The following is a 27707-nucleotide window of genomic DNA, read 5'->3' as shown; positions in this document are numbered from 1 at the left end:
AAAAAGTAAAACAGACGTGTGTAGATTTGTATTGTATGTGTGTAGTTTTAGAGGTAGGGATAAACATATGTTAATTTTATGATTATTCATTTATTAATTAAATTATAAGTTGGTAATAGAAAAAAAATGCGTCTATTGCGGCAAGTTCGAAACGACTTGTTGTTGAATTTTATCACATAAAAAAATCTCATTCTTATGAAGAGTTAGTACCGAGCGCTATAGCCACGTTACGGAATCGAAACGGGGGCGAACAGAGCGGGTGGCGCGGTACAGCACTCGACCAGCGACCGGACTGCGCGGCACGCGGCGTGGCACTGCGTACACACTAAACATGGGTAATCTCAACTCCACGAAGTGATCTGACTCACTAGATCCAGCTCCGGTGTCGGTACCGAATCCGCTTATTGAATCCGACTCCTTTATTGACTCCGGTTCTTTCGAGCGATTATTAATTTATCTATGGCCGATGCGGCCCGGTTCGGTTCGGTATTGGTTCGGTAGGTACCAAGGTCAAGGTACTGAACTGAAGTACCGATTCGTTTCGTCCTTTTAATGTTGAAAAATTCTAAATTGTGTATTTTTTAAAGAACTATGAGCTACTTAAGAACCTACTAGTTTTCTGTTTGACTATTTGAAGCTTGAAAATAGTGTTAAATATGCGTCGCCCGCTCCGGTCATATTATATTGTGTTTTAATTCTATCTCATTTCTTTCCAATATAACCGAGCGAGAAGTCCGTCCGAGTACCGACGTAGGTACCGGCTCACTCAGCGCCCGACCAAACGTAATAAGATCCGATCCGATCGATCCGATCGAGAGCGAGTGAGTGAGTGACGGCGATACGACGATCCGAGCCGCTCCGATCGGTTGTCGAAGTTAGTAACTTCGTAGTCGATAAGATTTGAAAGGAGTCATTAAGGGATTCGGATCCGCTTGAGGATCTGACTCTTTTGAATCTTCAGATCCGGATTTACCCATCTCTAGTACACACCGTAGGGCCGTGTAAGTGACGCTTGGCTGTGTGCGTGCGTCGATTCAGGCGCTAGTATGAAGTCGATGTACTGCCTGTTACTTGTATTGTGCCCCTATTTTTCTGCCGCCTCGTAAACTGCCTGCGGTATAAAGTGACGTTCTGCTGATTCGTTGTTTTGTTTCGAGTGAAAATATTGGGCTATAAAAGTATGGGATGTTGGTGATATTTACGGCGTTCGCTGGCGAAGATTAGATTTTTGTCTCAATCTAGTTGTGTTTGGACGTTAAATAAATAAATACCTCTCCTTGCAGTCGGGTACAATACGGGACACTTACACTTAATACCTAGTTCCAAAACTAAACAAAGCTTGTGTTATGGGTACTAGGCCACGGAGACATACTTATAGATAAATACATACACAAACGTCCAAGAACCCAGAACAAACATTCATATTATTCATACAAATATCTGTCCCTACCGGGGATTGAACCCGGGACCTCAAGTTTCATAGTCAGGGTTCTCTAAACACTTCTAAAATTGTAGGTTAAAAAACAGGAGCCGTATGTTACGTGTGGTGCCTTATTGTAACCGCTTGCTGGCTGCAGTACGAATGGGCTGGCTCGACTGGGTTAGTACCACACTCCCACAGAATACCGGCGTGAAATAGTATAGGTAGAGTCATTCACGATGACGCGTGCCATGGTTCTAATTACAATGTCATTAATGTCTAATTTTGACAAAATCACGCGTCTTCGTGTATGGCACTAGGTATAGTTTTGCTGCTGTGTTTCGTACGGTGAGAAGGAGATCCGAAGGCCCAACTCACTTGCTTTCCCAATTGATTACCAATTATGGTTATATATTTTTATTTTATTTATTTATTTTTAATTTTCATATATCAGTCAGAATCAGTCAAAATAATATTGAGCACAGAGATCCGAAGATAGTAACGATACTTTATGCTATAATATTGGATGAAAATCGAAATCAAAAACCGATCAAGTGCGAGTCGGAGTCGCGCACGTATGGTTCCGTACCATCTATACAACATTCATTAGACATTAGCAAAAAAACTACGTCTGTTGTATGGGCGCACCCTTAAATATTTATTTTATTCTGTTTTTATAGTATTTGTTTTTATAGCGGTCACAGTTATACATAATCTGTGAAAATTTCAACCGTCTAACTATCATAGTTCATGAGATACAGCCTGGTGACAGGCGGACGTACGGACGGACAGCAAAGTCTTAGTAATAGGATTTCCGTTTTTACCCTTTGGATAAGGGACCCTAAAAATCCAAACAACTCTCAATGTCAAAGTTCCATTTCAGGGGTGTAAAATCATTTTTATTCAATTTACTCGCTAAATATAAATTATGCATGATTTTAAGTGACAGATACGAGTACCTACATATAGGAAGAAAGATTTTATAGTCTATTGAATCAGGCGTTACTTTGCGGAGGTCCATATCAATGAACTAAAATAATTTCCTTGCTCACCCGCGACCTTACGATAGCTAAGCTTATGCAAAATATGCGTGTTCATGCAGTTCCTCCACCTCCACACTGTTCCTTGCTACGGCTTGGATCTAATTTCAGCAATGGTAGTTAATAAAACATGCCTACACGGTAAATAAATAAAAATCAAGGTAGTTTTGAAGGACGATTAAAAAAAATTATTAATAATTTGTGGGTAGTTTTGTTTTGTTTCATAAAACGTATGTGGGTACTTTGGGAGTTACAGTGACAAGTTAAAACGGTGGTTGTGGTTCGTTAGTCTAACAACTGGTAGCATAGTGTACGGTTGTGTCACTCTGAAGATGAGCTCTGGTTGAGTTCGAAACGCGTCAGTGTAGTGTGGTGGTGGTGATAGATGGGTTTGTGTGATTTGTGTGTGTTCTTACAGTGTGGAGGTGGAGGAACTGCATGAACACGCATATTTTGCATAAGCTTAGCTATCGTAAGGTCGCGGGTGAGCAAGGAAATTATTTTAGTTTATTTTATCTATAGTCTTTTGACAGGAATACAAGAAGAAATAAAATACTTAATATTGTTACGAGCCGTGGGGTCCGTTGGATAGCACAACCACCTAAAGACCAATTCTTTTTGGGGCCAATTTTTAACCCCCGACGCAAAAAGAGGGGCGTTATAAGTTTGACCGCTATGTGTGTCTGTGTGTCTGTCTGTGGCACCGTAGCTCTTAAACGGGTGGACCGATTTGAATGCGATTTTTTTATTTGAAAGCTAGTTTTCTAGCGATGGATCTTAGATATGTTTTATCAAAATCGGTTCAGCCGTTTTAAGATCATCAGTTCTTTTGTTCGCTGCGGTAGGAATCTTAGACGCATAATGGACATTTACTTTACTTTCAAACATATTTGGGACCTAAAATATGAAACACCCATGTATGCTACACAACTATGCAAGATTATGGAATTCTCGGCCTGATGCTGCAGCCAGGATATCCAGAACACTAATAGGTACACTCTTGATAAAAGTATAGCAGATGTTTCGTGTTTGGATTCGTTGTGATCAGTATTTGATTCTACATACAATGCAATGGTGGCAACACGATGACCTGATGCTGCAGCCAGGATATCCAGCACACCAGTATACTCCTGAAAAAATAATAGCAGATATGTCGTGTTTGATTCCTTTTGATCAGTAATTGATTCTACATACAACAAGAGACAAGGCCAGTAAACAGTGAGGCAGTAGTTAACTTTCGATAAAATTAGGGCTTCGCACAGCCTCATTCTTAGATCCACGCTCAAAAATCCACGTATCTGGTACAGCACTTTCAATCGATAAAAACAGCCACGGGCAACCTCAGCCACATGATTCTCAAAACGTAGATTCTTGTCAACTAAAAGACCTAAATTGCGCGCTTCGTCCTTCGTCCACACATCTCACAGGAACATCACCAATGGCTATCCGAGGATCAAAAGACATTACTTTTGATATTTTTTGTCTAGTTCCAAGCAACATAATATTGAGATTTGTTAGGGTTCCAGACTGAACAGTTAGCAGTAGACCAGCTAGTTATTTCCATAACGTCTTCATTTATTCTATCCAGTGCCAGTTCAGTATCATTGGGATGAAAAGAGAAATAAATTTGGAGGTCATCCGCGTATAGGTGATATTTACAATGAATAAATTAAAACTCCACAGGTTTTATTTAAACAGCGGCAATACGTAACTACTAATAAAAAAAATGTTCGCTAGGTATTTAAATTGATTGATAATTTTTATGAGTTTTTTTGAATTATTTTAAACTTTTTTTTGTTTCCGTTTATTGTTTTATGGTGGCAACCCATCTGCTTACATTTTTGATCTCGAATCCCGTTTCAGATTATAATAATATTCATAATACTTATCTTAAAGGTTAGTGATTTATCGATGTTTTCTTATGGAAGTATTATCAAGGTACCTTCCACTTTGAGGGCGTACTAAAGTTTTGTGTCACAAGTGAAATAACTTCTATTTAACATGTTTAATAATCAATAAAATCGTGTTGAAACTTTATCACTATGTTAAATAGTAAAATAAAATGTTTACTTCCTGTTTCACCCTCCATTGATTAAATTTATTTGACGGATAAATATGATCCCGTCTCTGTTTGTTTTGTTCGAATAGACGGAGACAGCATCACATTTATCCGTCAGTTAAAGTTAATAAATGGGTGGTGAAACAGCCCCTTAATGTAATGTTTTCAACAGTAGAGTAAGGGGCTGTTTCACCATCCATTAATTAGCGTTAACCGACGGTTAAATGTGATGCCAAAATGTGTTTTTGACTATGAGTGAGAATCACGAAAGTTTGAAATGTTATAAATGTGATGTCGTCTCCGTCTATTCGAACAAAACAAATAGAGACGGCATCACACCTAACCGCCAGTTAACACTAATCATTCCTTTGCAATTTGTAAACTTTACACTTGCATACAAAAATGTTAAAATACAACTTCACGAACTAAAGTTATTTAAATACAAAAAAAAACACATTTTTAGAATTCCGTAGCAAGAATGAAGAAATTATAAACTACGGTAGGTATAAAATTAATAAAAAAAAAAAATAACAAAATAATAAAAGAGGGATGTAAAGGGTCCCTTACTTAAAAAAAAAACTAAAACTAAATATCAACTATTATCTACGTTCAGTGGAAGTGTAGAATGCTTCCACACAGTCATAAATTTTAAAAAGTGGAAAAAATAAAAAATATTGGAGATTTACAGTCTCCCAATGTCATAAATATACTTAATTCTAAAATATACATTCAACCATACAATCGAAGCGAACACACGTAAAGCCGCGTCTTCACTTAGTACTCGGAACAGTTCTGAGCGAGCAATCGTTTGTTTTAGAGATGGGTACAGGAATGATATACACAAAAGAGCTATATCAGTTCGTTGAACTGTATCACCCCACCCACTAGATGGACTGACGACATCGTGAGAGTTGCGGGCAACCGGTGGATGCGAGTGGCGAGTTATCGTTCATTGTGAAGTTCTAGGGGGGAGGCCTTTGTTCAGCAGTGGATATCTTTTCGGGATGATGATTATGAACTTAATAACTCTTTATATCAGTTCAAATCCAAATGTATCATCTTATCATTTAGCTCACTTGCACAGATTCTTATTTTTCCTTAGATAATGCAATAATGGCTGACTAAATTCTGATGTTGTCATGATCATGCATTTGTCATTTAATGACAACCAAATATCATCGAAGGAGAATACAAGTTACATCAATCGCTTGCACGCCACGTGTTTTTATTTAAGCGAGCGATCGCATGAAAGTGATTTGAGATAACAAAAAAATTAAATCGCCCAATAAGCTAAAAATCAAAAAATAACCTTTTTTTTAATTAACCTTAATTTAGGTACTAGTTTGAAGTCGGTGCCTCAGCACGAGCCAGGAGGAGTGATAGAAGCCCATCAGGTAGACGACTATTGGGTCCACTCCTGATAGCTAGTGCTGAGGCACAGACTTCAAACTAGTACCTAGATTAAGGTTATTTAAAAAACCGGCCAAAAGCGTGTTGGACATGCCCAAAATAGGTTTCCGTAGCCATTACGAAAAAAATAAGTAATATTTTTCCAAGGATTTCGTATTTTATACGGAATCTTCCAAGTATATTTTATACCTTAGGCTGCTACTCTTAAACTACTAATAATTCTCAAGCAAACTTAGCCGTTATAGTTTTTCTTGAAAGTTTGATATAATTACTACCATCCTGAATTTTTTCAAATTTTTTCTCATTTTTTCGGTTTAGATTTTAGAGGCCCCCCCCTCTACGCTCCATTTTAATGAAAATTTGCACTTTAAAGTTGAATATTTCGCAAACAAATCACTGAATCGAAAACTTGTCTTTGTAACCCCCTAATGGTTTTAAAAGACCTATCCAACGATACCCCACACTAAAGGGTGGGATGAAAAACACCCCCACTTTACGTCTATGGGAGATAACCTAAAAAAATTTTTTTTTTTAATTTTTAATTGTACCATTTTGTCGGCATAGTTTACATATATATCTGTGCAAAATTACAGCTTTCTAGCATTGATAGTCCCTGAGCAAAGCCGCGGACGGACAGACAGACAGACGGACATGGCAATAGTATAAGGGTGCCATTTTGGCTCCGGAACCCTAAAAGGGTTTTTTTTTGTTATTTTCAGTTTTTGCGGCAGTTTAATTTTTTTTTGTTAAAAAGCTTTTATTTTACTTTTTTCCCACCTTTGGGACAGTTTTTTTTCCAAATTCAAATACCTAATACCAACTTCAAGGTATACCCTACCCAATAAAAAAAGAATTATCAAAATCGGAGCACTCTGTAAAAAGTTATGCCTGGTCATACATTACAATCAGTGACTGAACAATCAATCATCCCCTGTTTTCCTACCCTTAGGGTAGGAAGTTTTCACCAAATTTATATGGTATTCCTTTTAATGGTATTATTTCCAATAAAAAAAGAATTATCAAAATCAGACTACTCTGTAAAAAGTAAGGCAATAATGTTACGTTTCGTTCTGCGAGCTACTGATACGAGTACCTATATAGTGAGCTAAATGAGTGATATATATCTCAGTAAGTAAATGATACATATTTTCCAATTGATTAGCGTTTCCCATCTCTAGTTCGTTCGTTCGGTAGGTACCTGCACGGAAACAGATGTTTGCTTTATACAGCGTAGGTATCATTGTATAGGTATCATTCGTTCAAAACGAAATGTTTGTTCAGAGCACTACGTGGAACCGCGGCTTTACACGAAAATATTCGTGTAACCTGTGTTCGCTTCGATTTATTAATAATATAATTTATTTATTCAGGTACATAGGCCATATAGTAAATGTAAAATTAAAAATAAAAGAAAAATAAAAGATTTTAAGAGTTTTTTTTTCTGTTTTAAAAGATTTAAAGAGATTAGAGATTATTTTACGAGAACTGGCCAATAGTAGAGACGAGTGGAATAAGAGAGGGGAGGCTTTTGCCCTGCAGTGGGACACATTATAAGCCAGTTAAAAAAAAAGAAAGAGATTAAGATAAAATAACGGCTAACGGGTGCGATGCTTTTTTTCGAACGGACTACAGTACGATTACTTGGAGTTAACACTTGACAGATGGGCGTGCGTTCAGTCAATTTTCAACTTTGACGTCATACAAATAAAGCCATTTTTGGTATACCGCTACCCATGTTTACAGATTATGTAAAAACTATTTTATTTGTATGAACTCAAAGTTGAAAATTGACTGAAGGCACGCCCTTAATATTAAGTAGACGGCTTTATGCACGTACATAATGTCCAACTTAGATAAACCCTGCTTATTATGGTCAGCCGTACTGTTGTCAGGTCATCTTTCTTTGGAAAATATTTTTCTATGAAAATACAAACTGAGACATGGATGCACAGAAAAACCAGAAAAAGAGACCAGCACTGGGAATCGAACTCAGGTCCTCAGCAATCCGTGCTGTGTGCTATAACCCCTACACCACTGCTGGACAGGAATCTAGACACGAATTTTTCCTATGCATACATATCTCAGATTGCTTATTTCTACTACGCTACTTAAGCAGCAGCACTAGCGACATCTATGTTTCGTCGACAGACGTCACATTCTTTCGGAACTAACCGCTCACCCAGACAAGAGATGTCGCTACTAAGCAATCAAAATAATGATTGTTTTTTTTTGGAGTTTTTGTATTTTTTATTACAACTCCAAATTTTTTCCTTTTACGGGTATCCCGTGAAACCATATCGAAATTTGTTCTTTCACGAGATACCTACCCGTTAAAGTAACAAATTTGGAGTTGAAATAAAAAATACAAAAACTCCAAAAAAACCTATCATTTTTCTACGAACTATCCATATTTTATCAAACTATTATTCGTATGTAAACCATTATGGTTGTTTCGTCTCGCGCTAAACACTACTTTTCACTTTGAAAGCGAAAAAAAAAATCTGTTCAAAATTACAATATTATTTTTTAAAAACACGCTCGACTAATGGACAGGCCCGTCTGTTCAAAATTGAAATAGCAAAAAAAAATGTTGCGTGGTTTTTTCTTTAATTGTTTATAAAGTGATGCTTTGAAAGCTTGCATATTTAGCCAACAGTTTCAAAAATGAAAACTATTTTAAAACTAATTGGACTATGCATAATAAAATGAATTTGGCTAAGGAACATCCTCCATATCGTTGAAATCTCATCGTTTAACGATTTGTCTAGTGAAGTTTAAGCTGATCATGAAATTCCTGGGCATTTCATGAAACGCCGCCATTTCATGATTTGGCCAGTTTAGGCAGATCATTAAATTCCTAGGCATATCATGAAACATCGTCATATCTCTTCTGGCACTTCGCCGGCCGTTGCCGCGGCACGCTCGCTTCGCTCGCCCGGCTCGTGCGTTGTGGTCACAATTCATTCATACTGACCACTCCTCGCTTCACTCGTCGTACCTAAATTTTTATTTTTTTCGGCAAATCACGATGTCCTGGTATAGAGCTAGGAATATCGATGAATGCGTTGCTCTTATCGATCTACCGTATTGTTTCTCAGGCACAACTTTCAGGCATATCATGAAATGGTGGCATTTCACGATAATATATGCTAGGAATTTAGTAATCTGGCGGATTTTACGATCGGCCGCCGACACAGACACCGACATGTTAAAGATTTCTTATTATGTACTCGTTACCTACAAGCCTTTAGCCGTTCAGACGTGATGAAGTAACAAACAAACAGACTTACAAACTTTCGCATTTATAATATTAGTAGGTATATGTACATACAAAATTCCACTGCCATTCATTCTACGGCATTTTGTTGTGTGCGTCACCTCAACTCTTTATGCAGACTGCAGACCTATGAAGTCAATCGTGTTTTAACCATTCTAGTCAAGATACCCATTTAGTAGTAATATCACCTCTGTTCGTGACAGACAACAATATATATATTTTTTTTAACATTCGTATTACCATGCTCTTGGTGATTGTTGTTTTCTTGCTAGCAGCCCTGTGGGTGTACAGTTATGCGCGGGGGCAGTACTGGCGGCGCCGCGGTCTGCCGTACGAACACTCCTGGCCCTTACTGGGGAGCCGTGCGTGGTCCTACTTCTTTCAAGAAAACCTTTTTCAATATGCTGAGCGCATGTACCTGAAACATGAAGGAGCTATTGCCGTCGGCCTCGACAGCGGCTCACGCCGTGAGCTTCTCATCCGAGACCCCGCGTTCATCAGACATATATTTATCACGGACTTTGCCAACTACGCGAGCCGAGCATTAAATGATTTCCCTGCGGACGAGGTTGAGCCGCTGCGGCGTAATATGCTGGCGTTGGAGGGCGAGCACTGGCGCTGGCTGCGGCACGTGCTGGCGCCAGCCTTCACACGCACGCGCCTCAAAGCCGTGTTCCCCCTGGTGAGAGAACTGGCCGAGCGCCTGCGCGCGCGCGTGTCCGGCCTCGCCCCTGTCCCCGTCGACGCGCGTGAGCTCATGTCGCACTATACCGTCGACTTCGTCTGCGCTTACGGCTTCGGACTCGACGCAAACTCCATAAACAACAAGGACAATATTTTATACCAACTCGCCACCAAAATATTTCGCAAAGACATTTTAGACTCTCTCGTCATAAGCTTAAAAGAGATGTTGCCTAGAACTTGCAAGAGAATAAAATACTTAGGAAGGATTGAGCAAGATATTTTTGATTTGGTAAACAGTATTCAGGTAGAAAGAGATTACAAGCCCAGCGGTCGGAACGATTTCATGGACCTATTGTTAAGCATCAAACAGCGGCAAGCTAAAGAAAACAGAACGGATGACGTGTGGATAATGGACGATAAGCTATTAGCGGCGCAGGCGTTTCTGTTCTTCGGGGCGGGATTTGAAACATCTGCTTCTGCTACCAGCTACACGCTGCACATGTTCGCGCAACACCAGCAGGCGCAGGAGCGCGCTCGGGCTGAAGTGCTCGCAACACTGGCGCGACACAACGGTGTAATAACCTATGAAGCAGTCAAAGAAATGACTTACTTGACGTGGGCTCTCAAAGAAAGCATGCGATTGGTTCCACCAGTAGGGAACGTCAATCGAAAAGTTTTAAGATCCTGCTACCTCCCAGGCGTGGGACAACTAGACCCAGGAATACGAATCTTAGTGTCAGCTTGCGCATTTCACCGGGACCCCCGGTATTTCCCGGAACCGGATGATTTTCGTCCAGAGCGGTTTAATCCGGACAACCTCACACCAGATGCTAAGCTTGCATATATACCATTTGGAGTCGGACCACGGGCTTGCATTGGTAAGTAAGACCTTACTTATAGAACTTTTCTGTCACTTGTCGAACCTTGCTCTTCTTATAAGTACCAGGGGGGTTGCGCTGGCGCCCTTGAGGTGAGATTTCAGTCCAGAGCCGTTCTGAACGTGCGCCTGAAGCAACATCTGGACAGTTAGAACATTTCTGAGGGCAATCGTCAATATAAATAAAGAAAGAAAGAAAATACATTTATTTAACGCCATAAAAACATCATAATTAACATAACAATAGAAGAAAGACAAGACATACATGACGTATCACGTATCATGACGTATACTTAGCGTGACAGACAACCCTACACGACACGTGCTGCGCCCCTGCCTCCCTCCTGTCCGTATGAATAGAAATGTAATAGACAGGAAAGCATAAAGTAATTCTTGAGTCCATAAACGTCGTATTTGTTAAGGAGTAAAACATCTGTAGGTACTATTACCTACTATTACTTATTCCGTGTTCATACTTTCGACAAAATAATGAAGTTACCATATTATTTAGTTTGCTTAAAGTCTGATACCATTAGTCATTCATTACGTAAACATAATGCTTGCTATCAAAATTCAGTCGTGCTTCGCGGTGTTTGTGACTATCCGAAATCACACGGGAGAAGGTGCGGGATGCTGCGTTGTTGAATTGCGAGCTCTATGACCAGTTCCGAGATAATGGCTCGGGTAACACGGACTCGATCGAAGGGGAAGGTGACGAGCGGAGGAGGTACCAGACAGTTCGGTACCGTAAGGGACGTTTTGCATCTGTTTGCTGCTCTGCTGGGTCAGACCTGACGTTCCTCAAGGCGGTGGAATGCCGTAAGCATATTTACTTATGGAATATAGTTTCCGGAGCAGATACAGTGCCTGCGTACCTACAAACTTAGAGCCCAGAAAGCACCTTCTCAGTCGAAGAGCTTAAGGGTCAGTATAAATCTCATAAAATTGGAGTCCTACCAAATGTGTACGATCTTCGAAAAACCCACCAAAACCATAATCACAATATTTTATACGGTATTTGCTCCCATATTTTAATATACGTGAAAATTTCTAAATTATATCTACAACTCAGTGTCATTAAAATGTAAACAAATAACATAAAACAATTACGTTTGCTGATCCCTTTCATGGTACCAAAGTCTGGCACATGTCCCTACGTTTTAGAAATGAGATTGTGCGCCAAACAATTGGCTATTTTTTATTAAGTTTAAGACTTTAAAGTTTATTCGAAGCAGCAATCTAAACGGAAAGGTTTCATGTTTGTAGCGGCACAGGCGACGTCAGGCTGGGTTCTAGGATGGCTGTACATTAACAGTATTTATTTGGTATGAGAAAGGGAAAATCTAAGGACTCCATTGTTTAATTTTTTAAAGTCACTGAACTGATATTGTTCAGTTTGACGAGTACGATCTACGTTTTATTATTTACTCGTATTACAACCCGGTATTTATTATTTAATATTCCATAAATTTGATAGTTCCTGTTCCATAAACTCCTGCAGAGAGTACATACAGACAAACTTTTCAAACTTTTCTTATTGGTTGCTATAAGGGCCGGTACAGACGGACAGCATTTGAACTGTAACTTAGCAGCGTTGTTGAATCGCGGGCTCTATGACCAGTTCCGAGATAATGGCTCGGGCAACACGGGCTCGATCGAAGGGGAAGGCGACGAGCGTAGGAGGTACCAGACAGTTCGCCACCGAAAGGGACGTTTTGCATCTGTTCGCTGCTCTGCTGGTTCAGACCTGACGTTCCTCAAGGCGGTGGAATACCGTAAGCATATTTACTTATGGAATATGGTCTCCGGAGCAGATACAGAGCCCGCGTATCTACAAACTCAGAGCCCAGAAAGCACCTTCTCAGTCGAAGAGCTTAAGGGTCAGTATAAATCTCTTAAAATTGGAGTCCCACCAAATGTGTATGAGCGATGCCTGCCCGTCAGAAGACAGTCCGTGGAAATCAGAAGACATCCGAGGGAGAGGACTTGTGGGATTCATTTACCTTGGACCAAGTTTCCTATTATATTCCCCCTAATGCTAGAGACAATTTATATGCGCTGGTTTGAAACAGTGGAGCAAGTGATTGGCACTCTCAATGGCGTAGTGGTTATAGTTGGTGACCTCAATTTGAACCCTATTATACTAATATATCCCTCAATATTTTATCAACCGACTTCAAAAAAGGAGGAGGCTCTCAATTCGTCTGCATGTTTTTTGTATGTTTCTTACGCGATAACTAATTATTTTTTCTTTCTAAAGAATATACAATATACATACTTTCGAGGTGGTCCCATTGTCACCATGTCAGGATCTGATGATGGGATTCTAGGGAAATCGAGGGCAACCCTCAAATTTTATAAGCATAGTCAAGTATAGTATAGTCACGTGCATTAAAATCTAAACGATTCCCTATTTTCAAAAATACTTATATATTTACGCAATTTTTTATCTAAATACACATGCATCAAGTTAAAAGTACCCAAAAAAAGTGTCGCGACTGCTTTGACGTTACTCGTAAATTGCAAGAAAAATTTGACAGTCATTTTTACTACAAAATTCGAAAATCGAAGTTTGTATCGTAGGTATCGTATTAAATAATATCAGCGCCAGCGCTACGATACGAACTTCGAATAGTCTTCTGCAATACAAACGTAGTTTCGTTTTAATTTACAAGCGCACTACAGATCAAAACGCTACTTTGTAACTATAATGGGAGCAGCCATTACGATACGATGCTTATAATTAGGTTTGTTTAAAATAAAATGTTCTTAAAATTAATTTGATTTTATTTTGTTACATTGAATATGAACGAAAACTAATTATAAGCATCATAACAAAAAAGTAAAACCGACTCCAAAAAAATAAAAAAATACAAAAAATGGAACCGACTACAAACCCTTGAAAATATTTTTTCACCTCAGCACCTCAAACAGGCAGGTTTGCTATGAGAAATCAGTGAGCAAAATCGTATTTTGCTCACTCCGTGAGACAAAGTAACTTTTTAAATTTTTTTTTAATGGGTACAGTGTTGGCTACTCACTGAATTCCAAATATTTGAACCAAAGAGGATTTGAACTTTACTTTGATCTGTCACTGATTTCACTTCAACACGAAAAAANAAATATTTGAACTTTACTTTGAATCTGTCATTTCACTTCACTCAAAAAAAGCAAGAGATAGGATCAAATTTGTCGATTTAAAAACTTAAATTAAATGTTTGGTATTAAAATTATATCGAAATATTTCCAAAATGTAAATTTTCCCGATCTTTTAAATTAAAGTATGCAACCCTCGTTGCACGAAAGCCGCTTCTCTTGTTTTTTTTATAAAAGAATTCCGTATACTGCCTCTACAGTAATTATTATTTGTTAAATTGAACGATTTTTTAACAAAATCTATTTATGTTAATAAGAGAAATCTTATAAAAGTCATATTTAAAGGTTTAATGTTCAACCTTTTCAATTACCCCGAGATGAGGCTTTTTGCGTATTAAAAAATAAGTGTGACATTAGTACAAGAAGTTAAGATTGCATGTTATGAGTATGCGATTAGTATTGTAGCTACTGCGACTCTTTTTATGGTTTGTAATGTAATTATTATATTTGATAATAATCGGATTCTTATTTTAAAAAATGTATTTGTTTTGTAATGTGTTTGTATGTGGTTTATTCTTATGTTACATTTAAATTATTGTTCTCGCTGCTGAGGTGAAAAATTGTATGTGTACACGAGACCAAGTTTTTTTGCATCTCGTGTATTTCAATCCCTTGCTGATCTCAGGATTCTAACCTAGAATCACTCGCTAACGCTCGTGATTCAATTATAGAATCCTTCGCTTACTCGGGATTCAAAATCAACAGTCGCAACAAAAAACAACTTTGCTCTCTTGTTGCACAAATAACATTTTCTTTCTTTTGTTCTTTTGTTTTTGTTTTATAACCACAACTTGTGATATGGAGGAGCAGGGCTTCCTGATACAGTATGATGTTTACTTAATAGGAAGTCCCAACCCTTCATTATGTAACAATGTTGTTTTAGTGGATAAACATTTTTCATTTTTTTTTTTTTCATTCCTAATTGATTACGATGGAGCAGAGAAAACTATAAATTAATTTAGCGTTCGATACACGCTAATCATTGATAAGAATCGCAAGAGTTTTAATACGTATCACGTATGTGATAATAAATAAATATACGGGACACTTGACAGCAATTAGACCTCGTCTACTAAGACCGTAAACTAAATCTAGTAGTGCCCGTACGATCTCGGTGCTTGACTATATTGACCGTATTACGATTCGTATTGATAGAGTTCTACCCGATGTTTTATAATATTCCAGAACATTCAACGACATTGCCGACTGTAGCGGGAGCGGGGTGTAATAATATTTGAGAAAACTAGTTTGCGACATAAAATGTGTCATTCTCGCAAAAGAACGGCATTATTAACAGACGTTTACAGATACTCGTCACTAAATGTACCCAACTTCATAGATTCGTTACATACATGTACTTCTGATCTGTTTCCCTTTTAGGATAGAGCGAGCCAAAGAATGCCACGATTCGCGCTCTTTGGGGCATTAGGCGTTGGTTACTGTGGGGCTTGAACAGTACCACTGTTTTCAATGACTATATAGGCTCGACAAGTCGAAACTTAAAACACGAATGCGTTGCGTGATTTGAGATGCGATAGGTATGTAAAAGGTTATTTAAAGAAGTTGTTACGACGCGGTCACACCACGCCACTCTTGTATGGTTGATTCTTTGTATGAATGTGTGACATTAACTGTAGTAATTTGCATCTAATGCTCTATCACTAATTCGAGACTGTATTTGCGTTGTGTTTTAACTTTAGTCCTGCATGGGGCGATCGAGGTTCACTCGGGCTAAAACTCGGCACACGCGTTTTAGAGATAAGGCAACGTTACATATGGACAAGTGCAGAAGATTCTTTCCGCAAACTCATATAAATAAATAGCAACTCTTGCCAAGACACGATAAGTACTATGCCGGTTGCATAGCTCTAATTCGCCTACAGTCATTTAATCTACATTTGTTGCTCTTTCTGGCCTTTATCTCTTTTGACTACATTAGGGCTGTTTTTTAGGGTTCCGTACCCAAAGGGGTGTCAACGGATCCCTATTAGTGAGACTCCGCTGTCTGTGTTCTATCTGTCTGTTCTGTCCGTCCGTCTGTCACAGGGATCTATCTCTGGAGCCGTAATAGCTAGCACTTGAAATTTTCACAGATTATGTATGTTACAACAAACAAATACTAAAAATAAAATAAAGTAAAAAATTAAAGGGGGTCGTCATACAAGAAACGTGTTTCATTCAGCGTTTTTGGTTGCTAGGCTGCCAAGATGACGGCCGTCAGTTGCTAAGGGCAACGCGAGTGACCCTATGTTGTTTTTAATGTTTCTACTCATTAATTTGCGATTTTAATTAGTGTTATTTTATAAAACCTTCGATAGTATAATAATTGTTTCTCTAAGACCGTGGTTTATTTTTTTGTGCAGCATTAAGACTAATAACAATTTATGATCCACAACCTCCGACACACACTACACACACTTCACAAAAGCCGACTTTAATAAAGCGCTCACAGCCGCTGTGTTTAATGTTTTTTTACACTAAAAATGCCCGTTATAATTCATACTAAGTAACACTATTTAGTTACAAGGTCAAAAACTTAAGATCAGGTCAAGATTTATTCACTAATTCATAATAAGTACTATGTAAGCGCTGCCAGCGAATTACCGCGGTCAGGCACTTTTTTTTTCTGCCGCGGTATAGGTATACGAAAAAGTTCAATAGAGTGTGTGGAGCTCCCAATCCATACTGTCCTGGAGTGGGATGTGTATAATGGCCGAGATGATGATGATGATAAGATTAGATTGTTATTTTATTGTTACTTAACTATCCATGTCCCATCACGATTTAACCGAGTTATACATACCACTGTAGTAGTAAATATTGTCAAGGGCGTTTTTAAAACAAAAGTTTACCTACCCTTTCCTTTTTTTTTTTAATTTTGGAAAAATATGGTTTTTCCTACTCAAAATCAAGAGCACAATCGATTCCTGATAAAACTGACTTATAAAATTTTGTATCTCAAAATGAGGACATTTTTTTAAGCGATCGGAATCGATTGTGCTCTTGATTCCGAGTAGGACAAACCATATTCTTTCCAAAATAAAAAAAAGGGTAGGTACACTTTTTTTTTTAAACGCCCATTTTTTTTTTTTTTTTTTTTTTTTTTTTTTTTTTTTTTTTTTTTCTGGCTCGCGCGGCTTGCGCATCCGCCACAGACGCGTAAAGGTAAGGAAACGAAATCAATAGAAAATACGGGAATTTGGAATACGGAAAACGGAATTCAACAGGAGAAGATTACATGGGATTAAGACGGAAGAAATAAAGATAAGTATTTTACATAGGTACACATGATAAATTAAATTTCGTGAGATGAGGAATACATATTTAAATTTTAATATCATTATTATTTATAAATATGTTCAATAAGTTATATATAGTTATGTCATTAGAGGCTAAAAGGACAGAGATGGATGTAGGTAATGGGACCTTGTAGGATGTAAGCTGTTCATAAAGGAGGAGTTGTCATGGAGAGGACATGAGAGAAATATATGATTAGTGTCTGCAATGCCCAAGCCACACTCACAAACATCAGACTCGATCAGTTTAAATTTAGCAAGGCTGGCGGGAGTACAAACATGACCCAGTCTCATACGGATAAGGCAGCAGGTAGCTCTCTTACCAAATTTAAATTTGCCAAACCAAGGTTTACACGGAATGCTAGGTTGAATAGAATAATAATATTTGCCCTTGATCTGGCAACTTTCAATCCACTTCTCTCTCCAGCTCTCTCTAAGAGATGAACCAGCGAGAGCGGCCAGATCATGACTGTAATTCTTATATGGAAAAAGATCACCATCTTTAACAGCTTCATTGGCTAGCCGATCAGCAATTACATTACCAGAAATATCACAGTGACTTGGAACCCAACCAAAAGACACTGAGTACCCCAAATCAGAACAATTGGCAAGGAGAGTTCTTAATTTGATAATGACAGGGAATATTACTTTGCAGTTAAATGGGAATTTACTAAGAGCTTGAAGAGCGCTTTTTGAATCAGTTACAATCAAAGTTTTTCTGAGTTTGGCAAGTAAGATATATTCCACGGCTTTAAGTAATCCAAAGCATTCTCCCGTAAATACTGACGTTTCAGGAGGGAGTTTAATTTTCTGACTAATTTTGTATTGAGCATGGTACACCCCAACCCCCACATGGCCAAAAGACGCATGTTTGGAAGAATCAGAGTATATATGATGCCAGCTATGCCACCGATCGTCTTTAATAGAATTAAATTAACGTTAGGGTCCATATCATTTTTGGTTACTCCTAAATTGAGATGAACATCAGGAGATAAAGTAAGAGCAGAGAAATTATCACAGAAAAGGGGATATTCAGGATAGTGATAGGTTGGAGATTGTAGGGACCTGTACCTTTGGTAGCTTTTCACAAGGCACGGAGTTATTTTATGCGACCAATAACTAGATGATGTCAAAGAGTTATTTAATAGTGGAAGGCTTGATCGTAGGGGATGATTGGAATTTTGAAAGCAGCGAAATAAAAACTTATCTGACAAATATTGACGTCTTAAATGTAAAGGTGGTTCCACACATTCGACTTGTAGGCAATTTATAGGGCTTGATTTCATTGCACCACAGATCAGGCGTAGAGCTTTGGACTGGACAGCATCTAAACGTTTAAAGCCATTAACTTGACCCGGGATTAATAAGAATGTGCCATAATCGATGCTACTTCTAATCAAAGCGTTGTATAGAGTCTAAGCGAAAATGGATGAGCACCCCACCAGACACCTGAAAGACATCGTATCATGTTTAGAAGTCGTTCGCACTTAGTTACAGTATAGTCGCAGTGGGGAACACCAGTAAGTTTAAAATCCAACACAACACCAAGGAAACGTGTAAAGCTTTTCGTTGGAATGGGGTGGCCATCAAAATTGACAGAAACCACAGGCGGTACCCTTGTCCTGGCAAAGGAACCACGACGCTCTTAGAGTGGGAAATCTCAAGGCCATTGTCATCCAGCCAGTTTTTCAGGTGATTAAGGGATTCAGTTAAGCAAACTGAAGCCATTTCAGAATTTCGGTGTGAGCAATATACAAGCAAGTCATCGGCATATTGCAGAACTTTAACCTCTGTACCTAAAGTATCTTCTAGGTCATGGCTGTATATGTTGTAGAGTAGCGGGCTTAAAACCGAGCCTTGAGGTAACCCTCTCCACAAAAGCCTAGATTTCTTAGTGCCATCTACGGTAAGATTAATACACCTTCCTGACAGCATATTTATGATAAAATTGGAAAGCAAAAGTGGTACTTTAAGATTTTGAAGTTTTTTATGGAGGCGAGAAATAATGACATTATCGTACGCTGCTGAAATGTCCATAAATGCTGCAATCAAAGTATTGCCATCGGAAAATGCTTGTCTAATGTCCGTGATAAGAACAGCTATATTATCAATGGTACCTCTGCCACGCCTAAAACCAAATTGATTTTGGCTAAGTATATTGTTAGTTTCAATAAACCACTCTAGGCGATTTTTGACCAGATGTTCCGTAAGTTTCATTAGGACAGTGGACAGAGCTACAGGCCGATAAGAAGACACATCAAAAGGTTCCTTCTTTGGTTTCAGGAAAGGTAAAACATCTTGACATTTCCAAGCCTCGGGAATCTCGCCAGATATCAATATTTTGTTAATTAGTTTTAGGAAGTATAGAAGAGGAATATCATTTAGATGGGTAAAGAATGAATATGGTATACCATCTGGTCCAGGAGCTGAATCTTTAGTTTTAGAAATGACTCCTTTGAGTTCTGGTAGTGTGAATGGACCATTAAGCCCGCTCAGGTCCAGCACTGGAGGTAAAGGAATAAACTCAGGAACAGTGGGTGGAGCGAGTTTATCCAGAAAATCATTTGCTAATGTAGAAGGAAGGTTGGAGGAACAGTCTTCTTTAAAAGCAGATCGAAATCTTTTAATATTATTCCAAACCACAGAAGGGTTTGTATTAGGAGATACAGATAAGCAAAAGTTTCTCCAACCTTCAAACTTCTTTTTTTTAAAAAGCTTTTTTGTCTTGTCTATTTCCTCCAAAACAAAATCAAAGTTTTCATTGGTGCTAGATTCTCTGTAAGCAAGTTCAGCCTCCTTTCGCCTCTTGGCCGCTGCAGTACATTCCGAATCCCACCATGGAGGAGAAGGAATGTTGTTTCCTCCTACTTTTTTCACTGGAAAAACATTATCAGCAGTCTCGACCATTATCTTTGCCAGAGCGGCTGCACATGTGGCTTCGTCGCTGTGTTCGATTGAAGGAAGAGAGGAAATTTTTTGATCAAGATGTTCCTTGAATGTGTCCCAGTTAGCGTTACTCAAATTGTACTTTAAACGAGGAGGCTCTTTTGAGTAGGAGAGTTATTAAACGGAAATGACAGAAGAATAGTGAAATGATCACTTCCGAATGAAAGAGGAGAGACCTTCCAGGATAAAGAAGAAAATAAATTTGGACTACAAATAGAAACATCTGGGCAACTTATTCCCTCTCCAGGTGCAGTTCGTCGGGTGGGAGAACCATCATTTAGGATACAAAGATTATGGGAGTCCATCATATCAATGACTAGATTACCATAGGAATTGGTGGTGGAACTACCCCAAGATTGATGTTGGGCATTCAAATCTCCAAGAAGAATAAGAGGCTTCGGAAGCAGTAACAATATGTCATTTACTTCATTATAAATAGTTGAAGAAGGGTGAGGGATATATAATGAGACAAAACAGATATTATTAACGGAGACAGCAATTATAGATATATCATTGTTATGAGCAGGAAGAGGAATATGTGAATAAGGAATGCCATGCTTTACAAGCAAAGCAACACCGGCATATCCATCAGAGCGGTCCTCTCTTATACAAGAAAATCCTGATATCCTGAAATTGGATGAAGGCTTTAACCAAGTTTCTTGCAAGGCTATAATTTTTAAATTAAACTTATTTATTAAATAGAGTAAATCAGCTTTCTTTGGAATTATACTTCTACAGTTCCATTGAAGGATTTGAAATTGGCTGTTCATTATCGGTTAAGAGTTGAGTGAAAAAATTCATAATAGGGGCAGCGTGGGACGGTGAGATACTACTACCCAATCCAGATTGGGACAGTAACTTAATGATCAATAGAATTATTTCTTTCACAGATTGAGTGGTCTCATTAGATTTATAAATAGTTTTGTTAGTGACGGGCATGTCATAATCCCTTGTCAAGGCATTATGCGCTGCCACATCATATCCTTTAGATCTAGATTGGGGTGGGGAGCGAGGTTTCATAAAGATAGTTTTCTTATAAGATGTAGTTGGGCTAGTGTGTGAGTAAGATGTAGTTGGACTAGAGTGAGAGAAATCCTTTTCTGTTCCATTAGTGTTATTACTGAGTAATGCATCAGCATATGAAATTTTTGAGATAGGAGGGTGTTGTTTATTAGCTTCAAAATATGACACACAGCTCTTAGCCATGGTCTCCTTTATATTTTTTTGTCTCTCAAATTCTAGACATTTTTTATCAGTAGCAAGGTGAGAACCTTTGCACAGACAACATCGTATATGCTCATCATCAACTTCACATTTTTCTCCAGTATGTCCCTGACCACATTTGTAACATCTGGGAGTTGAGCGGCACTGACCTCTGACATGCCCAAAGCGACAACAGTTGTAGCATTGTATAGTAGGATATATGTATAGGTCTACCGGTAGTGCTGCATAGCACATGAATATGCGTTTGGGCAAAACTTGGCCATCAAAGGTAAGTACCACTGACTCTGTAGGTTTTAACTCACTGACACCTGACTCAATAGCTTTCCTTTTTAGTCGTCTAACTTTTAATATCGGTCCACAGCCTATAGGAACAGAGATATTCTCTAAAACTTCTTCCTCTGACCACTCGGAGGGAACGCCTCGTACAATTCCCAACCGGGTGACAGAGAAAGTCGGGATGAATGTCTTGTAGTTGGATGCTGACAGGGCAGGGTTGGTCAAAAAGTTATTGGCAGCCTGAAAATCGCTGAAAGAAATAGTCACTCTATTTCTTCCAATGCGTTTCAGGCTCCCATTAACAATTTGGGAAATATTATTTTTCCTTAGAAATTTCCCAAACACTACTGGGTGTAGAGAGACATTGTCATTTTCTGAGATTTGCAATCGTTGTACATGTACATTAAATGGGGCTACATCTGATTTCTGGTACATCATTCTGCCTACTGGTTGGGGAGCTGTGGATGTCGAGTTAGTCAATGATTGAGCTGGTGCTGGTACTGAATCATTAGTTGCAGAAGGAGTGATGTGTTGTGGCTGTGGCTTGGGGGTTGGTTTAGCGAATATATTATGCGTTCTTTGACGGCTTTCATCAAAATTACAAACACAATCATCTTCTTTTATTATTAATGCCTCGCCATGACGTTGTCTTGACCTTTTTTTGTTGCAGTGGCGACATGTTTTTACAGAGTGTCGTTTCCTGCGGTTAATATTATCCTGGCTACAAGAGCCATCAGTGCTTGATCCATCTACAATAGTTACATTGTGTCCTATGTCTGGGGCAGTCCCCCCTGGGTCTTCAGGTAACTCCATAAGGAGTTACCTGAAGTAAAAAGATTACAAAGAACTTACCCTTATATGTCCAGTATATACACTATAACTTACAAAAAATATACAAATTTACATAGAATACTTGTACTATTATTTACAATACCCGAATAATCAACTCTTGTCAACTAAAAAATCAATTTTCACAATATTTTGCAAAAACAATTACAAACACAACCAAACGACCGAACGTTTCCCGCGCTTTTTTTCAACGCCCCATTAATAATCCAGAATAGCATTACACGGCCAAATTACAAATGTTGGTAAGTGGCTCAACAATTCCTGTTTCGCGATTGTAATACCTAATGTGTGGCTTTATACTGATTGCAGCTTTGGCTAACGTTCGGCGCGTCGCTGGCATTTTTAATCATCGGGCTGGTGAGGGGATACTCTGCGTCCGCGCTTCCATCTCTCGAGGCCTTTGACCCAACGCTCATTCAAAATAGTGAGCAGAAATCATGGATAGGTAAGAACGTGTTGTTTAATATTACATTCGATCATGCTTAGAGCCAGATTTATAGTGCTGCTAAATTAAGGTAACGTCTGAGTGTTCAAAACGCTAATGCCCAACAGACGGCACCCTGCTATCATCACTATTGCTAATGACATAAGATAGAAGATGCCAACTATTGGGGCAGTGACGAGCACTCGTACGTTTACATTGTACTACTGAAAGTAATACCTAATATTCGATGTTGACATAAACATAAGTAAAGTATGTAGCTAAAACTCCAATGTTTCTGTTGCTGGCAATATTGGCACTGGATTTGGGTATTTCGGATAATGTTCAATATTACCGTAACATTTAAAATGCTGACTAGCGTCAACGACCCTGAACAGCACCAGTCTTTGCAAATCACACCTGTAATTAAAAGACAAGCAACGAAGTCGCATGTCGGAGTTCGTTAATTTTTTTCGTTAAATTACGTCGAGCTAACTTTGCCTAATCGCGTTTTGTAAACGTAAAAAACTAAACAAATGATGCGGCAGCAAAAAAAAAAACAAAAACAATTGTTTTTTTTACTGCCTCAAAATAAACCTGTTTTGCTAAAAATCTGTTTATAACATTAATTTTTTACTTTTGTCAGCGTCTTAAGGTTTACCGTGTCCTATTAACGTTTCAGAATTTTATTTAGGTAGGTACATATATTTTACTTATTTCAGAATGTCAACTACATATATTATATTTGTTGTGTAGCATAATGTGGATAACTAACCTCACTTAGTGGAACACTGAACCATGTTTTTCCCCATTTTTCCATGTTTGGCAGTCAAGCCTTAGCTAACGTAAATACCCCAGTGCTTGACATGGCCAATACCTCTACATGACACCCGACTGTAACTGCTGTTGTTATAATGACATAAAATTAAAGATGGCAACTATTGGGACAGTGGCGAGCACTTGGACGTTCACCTTAAAGGTACATAGGGTAGGATATATTTTTGTGCAGGTTCAATTCCCCCGCTCGGCGCGTTCGCTGGCAGTATGCTGTCGGGCCCGTTGATGCAGCGCGCGGGGCGCAAGCGCACACTGCAGATGGCAGCACCTTTGTGGGCGGCGGGATGGCTACTTCTCGGTTTTGCGCCGTCCTTCCCGCTTATCCTACTTGGCCGCTTCGTCTCTGGCTTGTGCGTCGGCTTTAGCCTGGCGCCTGCGCAAGTTTATGTAAGTTGATATAAGGTTGTTTCTCAGGTGACAATAAATATACTGTCACATTATGTAAGGGGATGGTTTCTTCGGGTGACTCGTATACTAAGTCCTAGACCCTGGTCATCAGATATAAGTAGTAGGTACTACACAAGATGGCTATTGCCGTAATACTAAGAAATTCCAACTCACTGTCCAACCTCAGCTTCGAAGTAACGCCCACAGAAGAGGAAAATTCATTGATTCTGATGTAGTACGTGTAAGTCAAGTGGACCTATAGTCATCTACCTCGCCTACGCACTATGTGTTGGGCGTCAATCACTCCTGCTGGCTCGTGCTGAGGTACCGACCGACTTCAGACTGGTAGAAAATTATTTTTCATGGTTTTTGTACTTAGTCGGTTCAATTTTTTTTTTTTTTTTTCACGCTTTTAGTGTAAATAATCTAAGATACAAGAGTTTAATATCAACTGCTCATCGCCTTTTACGAAAGATTGCTTTTTCCGCTGCTACATTATTGAGGAGTCCTGTTGCTTCATCACCCGTTCCATTTCACCATATGCATTACGAGGAGCATAAATCGCTTAGCAACTGTGTTAAAGTAATTAAAATTCAACCCGTCAAATACTTGTTATTGAGTAGTAACTCTGATGGTCAACTGTGGTCTTCATCATCAGTTCCACTTCACCAAATGATGATTTCAAGAGCAAATGCACGAGTTACTACTAAATATATCCAATTTACTATAGGTGTCCCTACAACATTTGAAGAGTTCCCTCGATTTCCTTAAGATCCAATCATCAGATCCTGATTTAATGCTTATGGGACCTAATTGAAGACATTCCTAGACAACGTAAAAAAAATCTAATCGGTTCATACATGACGGAGGTCTGAGGTATCAAACATATAAAAAAAAAAACCGATAACCTCCTCCTTTTTTAAAGTCGACTAAAAAGTGATATTGTTATTTTGAAAAGGACATTTTTTTTCCTCGCATTCGTGAAAAGTAGAGTGTTTAACGCGAGACTAAACAACCATAATGCCACTCGAACTATAGCCACCCTCGCTCTGCTCGGGTGGCTCAACCTCTCGTGTCATTATGGCTTGTTTTAGTCCCTTGTTGAACAATCTACTATTATTACCGCATATCTCTCATACCTTGGTACCATTAGAATCGTCCCAGCAACCCAAGTGTCCTTAGATAGGTGACGTTAAAAAAAAAACATGGCGGCTGTGAGATGCCAATAATCGGGGGTCAACAAATTTTTTTTTTAATAGGATTTTTGCTGTCTTGTTTCGATCTATTCAGTTAATTTTTGCAGGCGGGTTTTTGATTTATAAAATTTCTTTTTTTTCTTTTTTTTTACGTCTGCAGTTTGAGTGTTACGCAAAATATATATATTTAGCAGATTTTTTTTTCAACTGCAAAGCTAATTTTGTACTGATTAACCGGATTTAGCAGAGGATTAATGTAGCAAACAGAAATAATGATCAAAGGTTAATTAATACATATTTAAGGGCATTTACTGGAGCTTCCTATTACATAATGCTTCATCAAATACGCGCGTTTATTCAATGCGATTAACGTTGTTAATTAAATATCATTGTTTAGTTGCTAGGTACGTACTATAGTAAAAAATATATTCATTTCTTAATATTTAATTACCAAAACATCATTTAATTTCCTGTAGCATTTAGGTGAATAATCACACACAGATCCTTTTTTAGCTTAAATAAGTATTATAAATTCGTTTTTCTATATACCTACTTATAAATCAGTAGGTTCATTTTTAACGGGTAAATGTTTTTATGACTACTGTACTTTTTGTTGGCTGTAGGTACTTGCCATCTCATAGAAACTTCATATTATATTGAATAATAAATCAATTCGAAATAATGTCATTTTTAAAATATATCTGGTTGTTTTGGGACAAAGTTTATTGTTGAGATGAAAATATATTTTCAACTCAGCACCTCAAACAGGCAGGTTTTGCTGAGAAATCAGTGAACAAAATCGCATTTTGCTCACTCCGTGAGACAAAGTAACTTTTTATTTTTTTTTTAAATGTTGAGTACAGGTTGGGTCTACTCACTGAATTCCAAATATTTGAACTTCACTTTGATCTGTCACTTTCACTTCAACACGAAAAAAGCGAGAGATAGGATCAAATGTGTTGATTACAATCTTAAATTAAATCTTTCGGATTATATTTAAAAAATTGTGGTTGTTTTGTAAATAGGTAGGTTTATGTGGTTTTATTCTTATGTTACATTTAAATAATGTTCTCGCTGCTGAGGTGAAAAATTGTATATGTCACACGAGACCAAAGTTATTTTGCATCTCGTGTGTTTGAATCCCTTGCTGCTCTCAGGATTCAAAATCAACACTCGCAACAAAAAACAACTTTGGTCTCTTGTTGCACAAATAACTATAGTCACTATTATTCTGAAAGTCGACAAGTCAAATACTAAGATAAAAATCATACTAACTAGGTACTGAGTTTTCAGTTACAAAAGACAGTAGTAAACGTCATTTTCCAGTTTAAGATTTTATTTACAAAAGCAACTCTCCTTATTTTTATTTTTTTAGGACCCGCATACTTTCTTCAACTTTTTTCCAGTTTCATCATATATTTCGATTTACTTTTTTTTCAATTTTTAGACCTGTTACAATGTCATTGACTTACTTGCAATTCAAACATGTCGTATTCAAATGCAAATATTAACTTCCGAGTGTTGTTCATTAGTCACCAATATGTAATATATTTGCTAATCATTAGTTCATCACGACTTGAAGATACATTACCTTTAAGTTGTAACGGAAATCTTAGAATCTCGTTTGTTTACATTTTAATTTTTAATACCTATGTAAAAGGTCATGTAAACAAAATTTAAATTAATAAATTAAAAAAATCGAAAACTCGGTTGCCTTGAAAAACTAAAAAGAAGGAAATAAGACGAGTGGTTTAGGACTGTCATGCAATTCTAAATAATGAGATGAAAATTGCACAATCATTTAACTGGGGGTGAATAATGATTTAAGCATCCATACATACAGACAGACGTCGGAGACGTCGACTTTACCTATTTTATACTATGTAAAACATAAAGACAAGAAAAGAACAAATATCCTATCCTACTAATATTATAAATTTGAAAGTTTGTGAGTGAGTGAGTATGTTTGTTGCTTCTTCACGCTGAAACGGCTGGACGGATTTGGATGAAATTTGGCTAAAAGTTAGTTTATAGCCTGGATTAAAACATAGAATACTTTTTATCCCGATATTCCCATGGGATAGGAGAAAATCTCGAAATAACAACCGCTGGGCTAAGAATTATGAAATCGGTATGTAGATAGCTGACTTTTGGAATAACACATAGGCTACTTTTTATTCCGATATTCCCACGGGATGGGGATCAACTTTGAAGTTTTTAACCGCTATGTTATGAGTCTTGAAATTTTGGATAGTTGTTTTTAACACTACCTCAATGAAGATCACGATATAGGCTGAACTTCCCAGAATTTCTGTAAAATCCGGGAATTTCAATTGTAACTACCCAGATCGA

The 27707-nt window shown here is 38.0% G+C and overlaps 2 protein-coding genes across 2 annotated transcripts; both read left to right on the top strand.

The window, feature by feature from the left end:
• Nucleotides 1–9372: 9372 nt before the first annotated feature.
• On the top strand, nucleotides 9373–10776 carry LOC141439723 (cytochrome P450 6a2-like). The gene has a single exon (XM_074104090.1). It carries the CDS (start codon nucleotides 9448–9450, stop codon nucleotides 10774–10776), a length of 1329 nt encoding a protein of 442 aa, XP_073960191.1. The 5' UTR covers nucleotides 9373–9447.
• Nucleotides 10777–22144: 11368 nt separating this feature from the next.
• Nucleotides 22145–24188, top strand: LOC141439946 (facilitated trehalose transporter Tret1-like). The gene is made up of 3 exons (XM_074104411.1): nucleotides 22145–22162; nucleotides 22824–22959; nucleotides 23945–24188. Exons 1-3 carry the CDS (start codon nucleotides 22145–22147, stop codon nucleotides 24166–24168), a joined length of 378 nt encoding a protein of 125 aa, XP_073960512.1. The 3' UTR covers nucleotides 24169–24188.
• The last annotated feature ends 3519 nt before the right edge of the window (nucleotides 24189–27707 follow it).

Source organism: Choristoneura fumiferana, chromosome 21 (genome assembly GCF_025370935.1).
Source record: "Choristoneura fumiferana chromosome 21, NRCan_CFum_1, whole genome shotgun sequence".
Taxonomy (NCBI): domain Eukaryota; kingdom Metazoa; phylum Arthropoda; class Insecta; order Lepidoptera; family Tortricidae; genus Choristoneura; species Choristoneura fumiferana.
This window is presented reverse-complemented; position numbering and strand designations above follow the sequence as displayed.

Bases quoted from the DNA above. Each gene is read 5' to 3' on its own strand.
- LOC141439723 (XM_074104090.1), top strand. From the start codon at position 9,448: ATGCTCTTGGTGATTGTTGTTTTCTTGCTAGCAGCCCTGTGGGTGTAC.
- LOC141439946 (XM_074104411.1), top strand. The intron at 22,960-23,944 runs GTAAGAACGTGT...ATTTTTGTGCAG, and splicing joins TGAGCAGAAATCATGGATAG to GTTCAATTCCCCCGCTCGGC.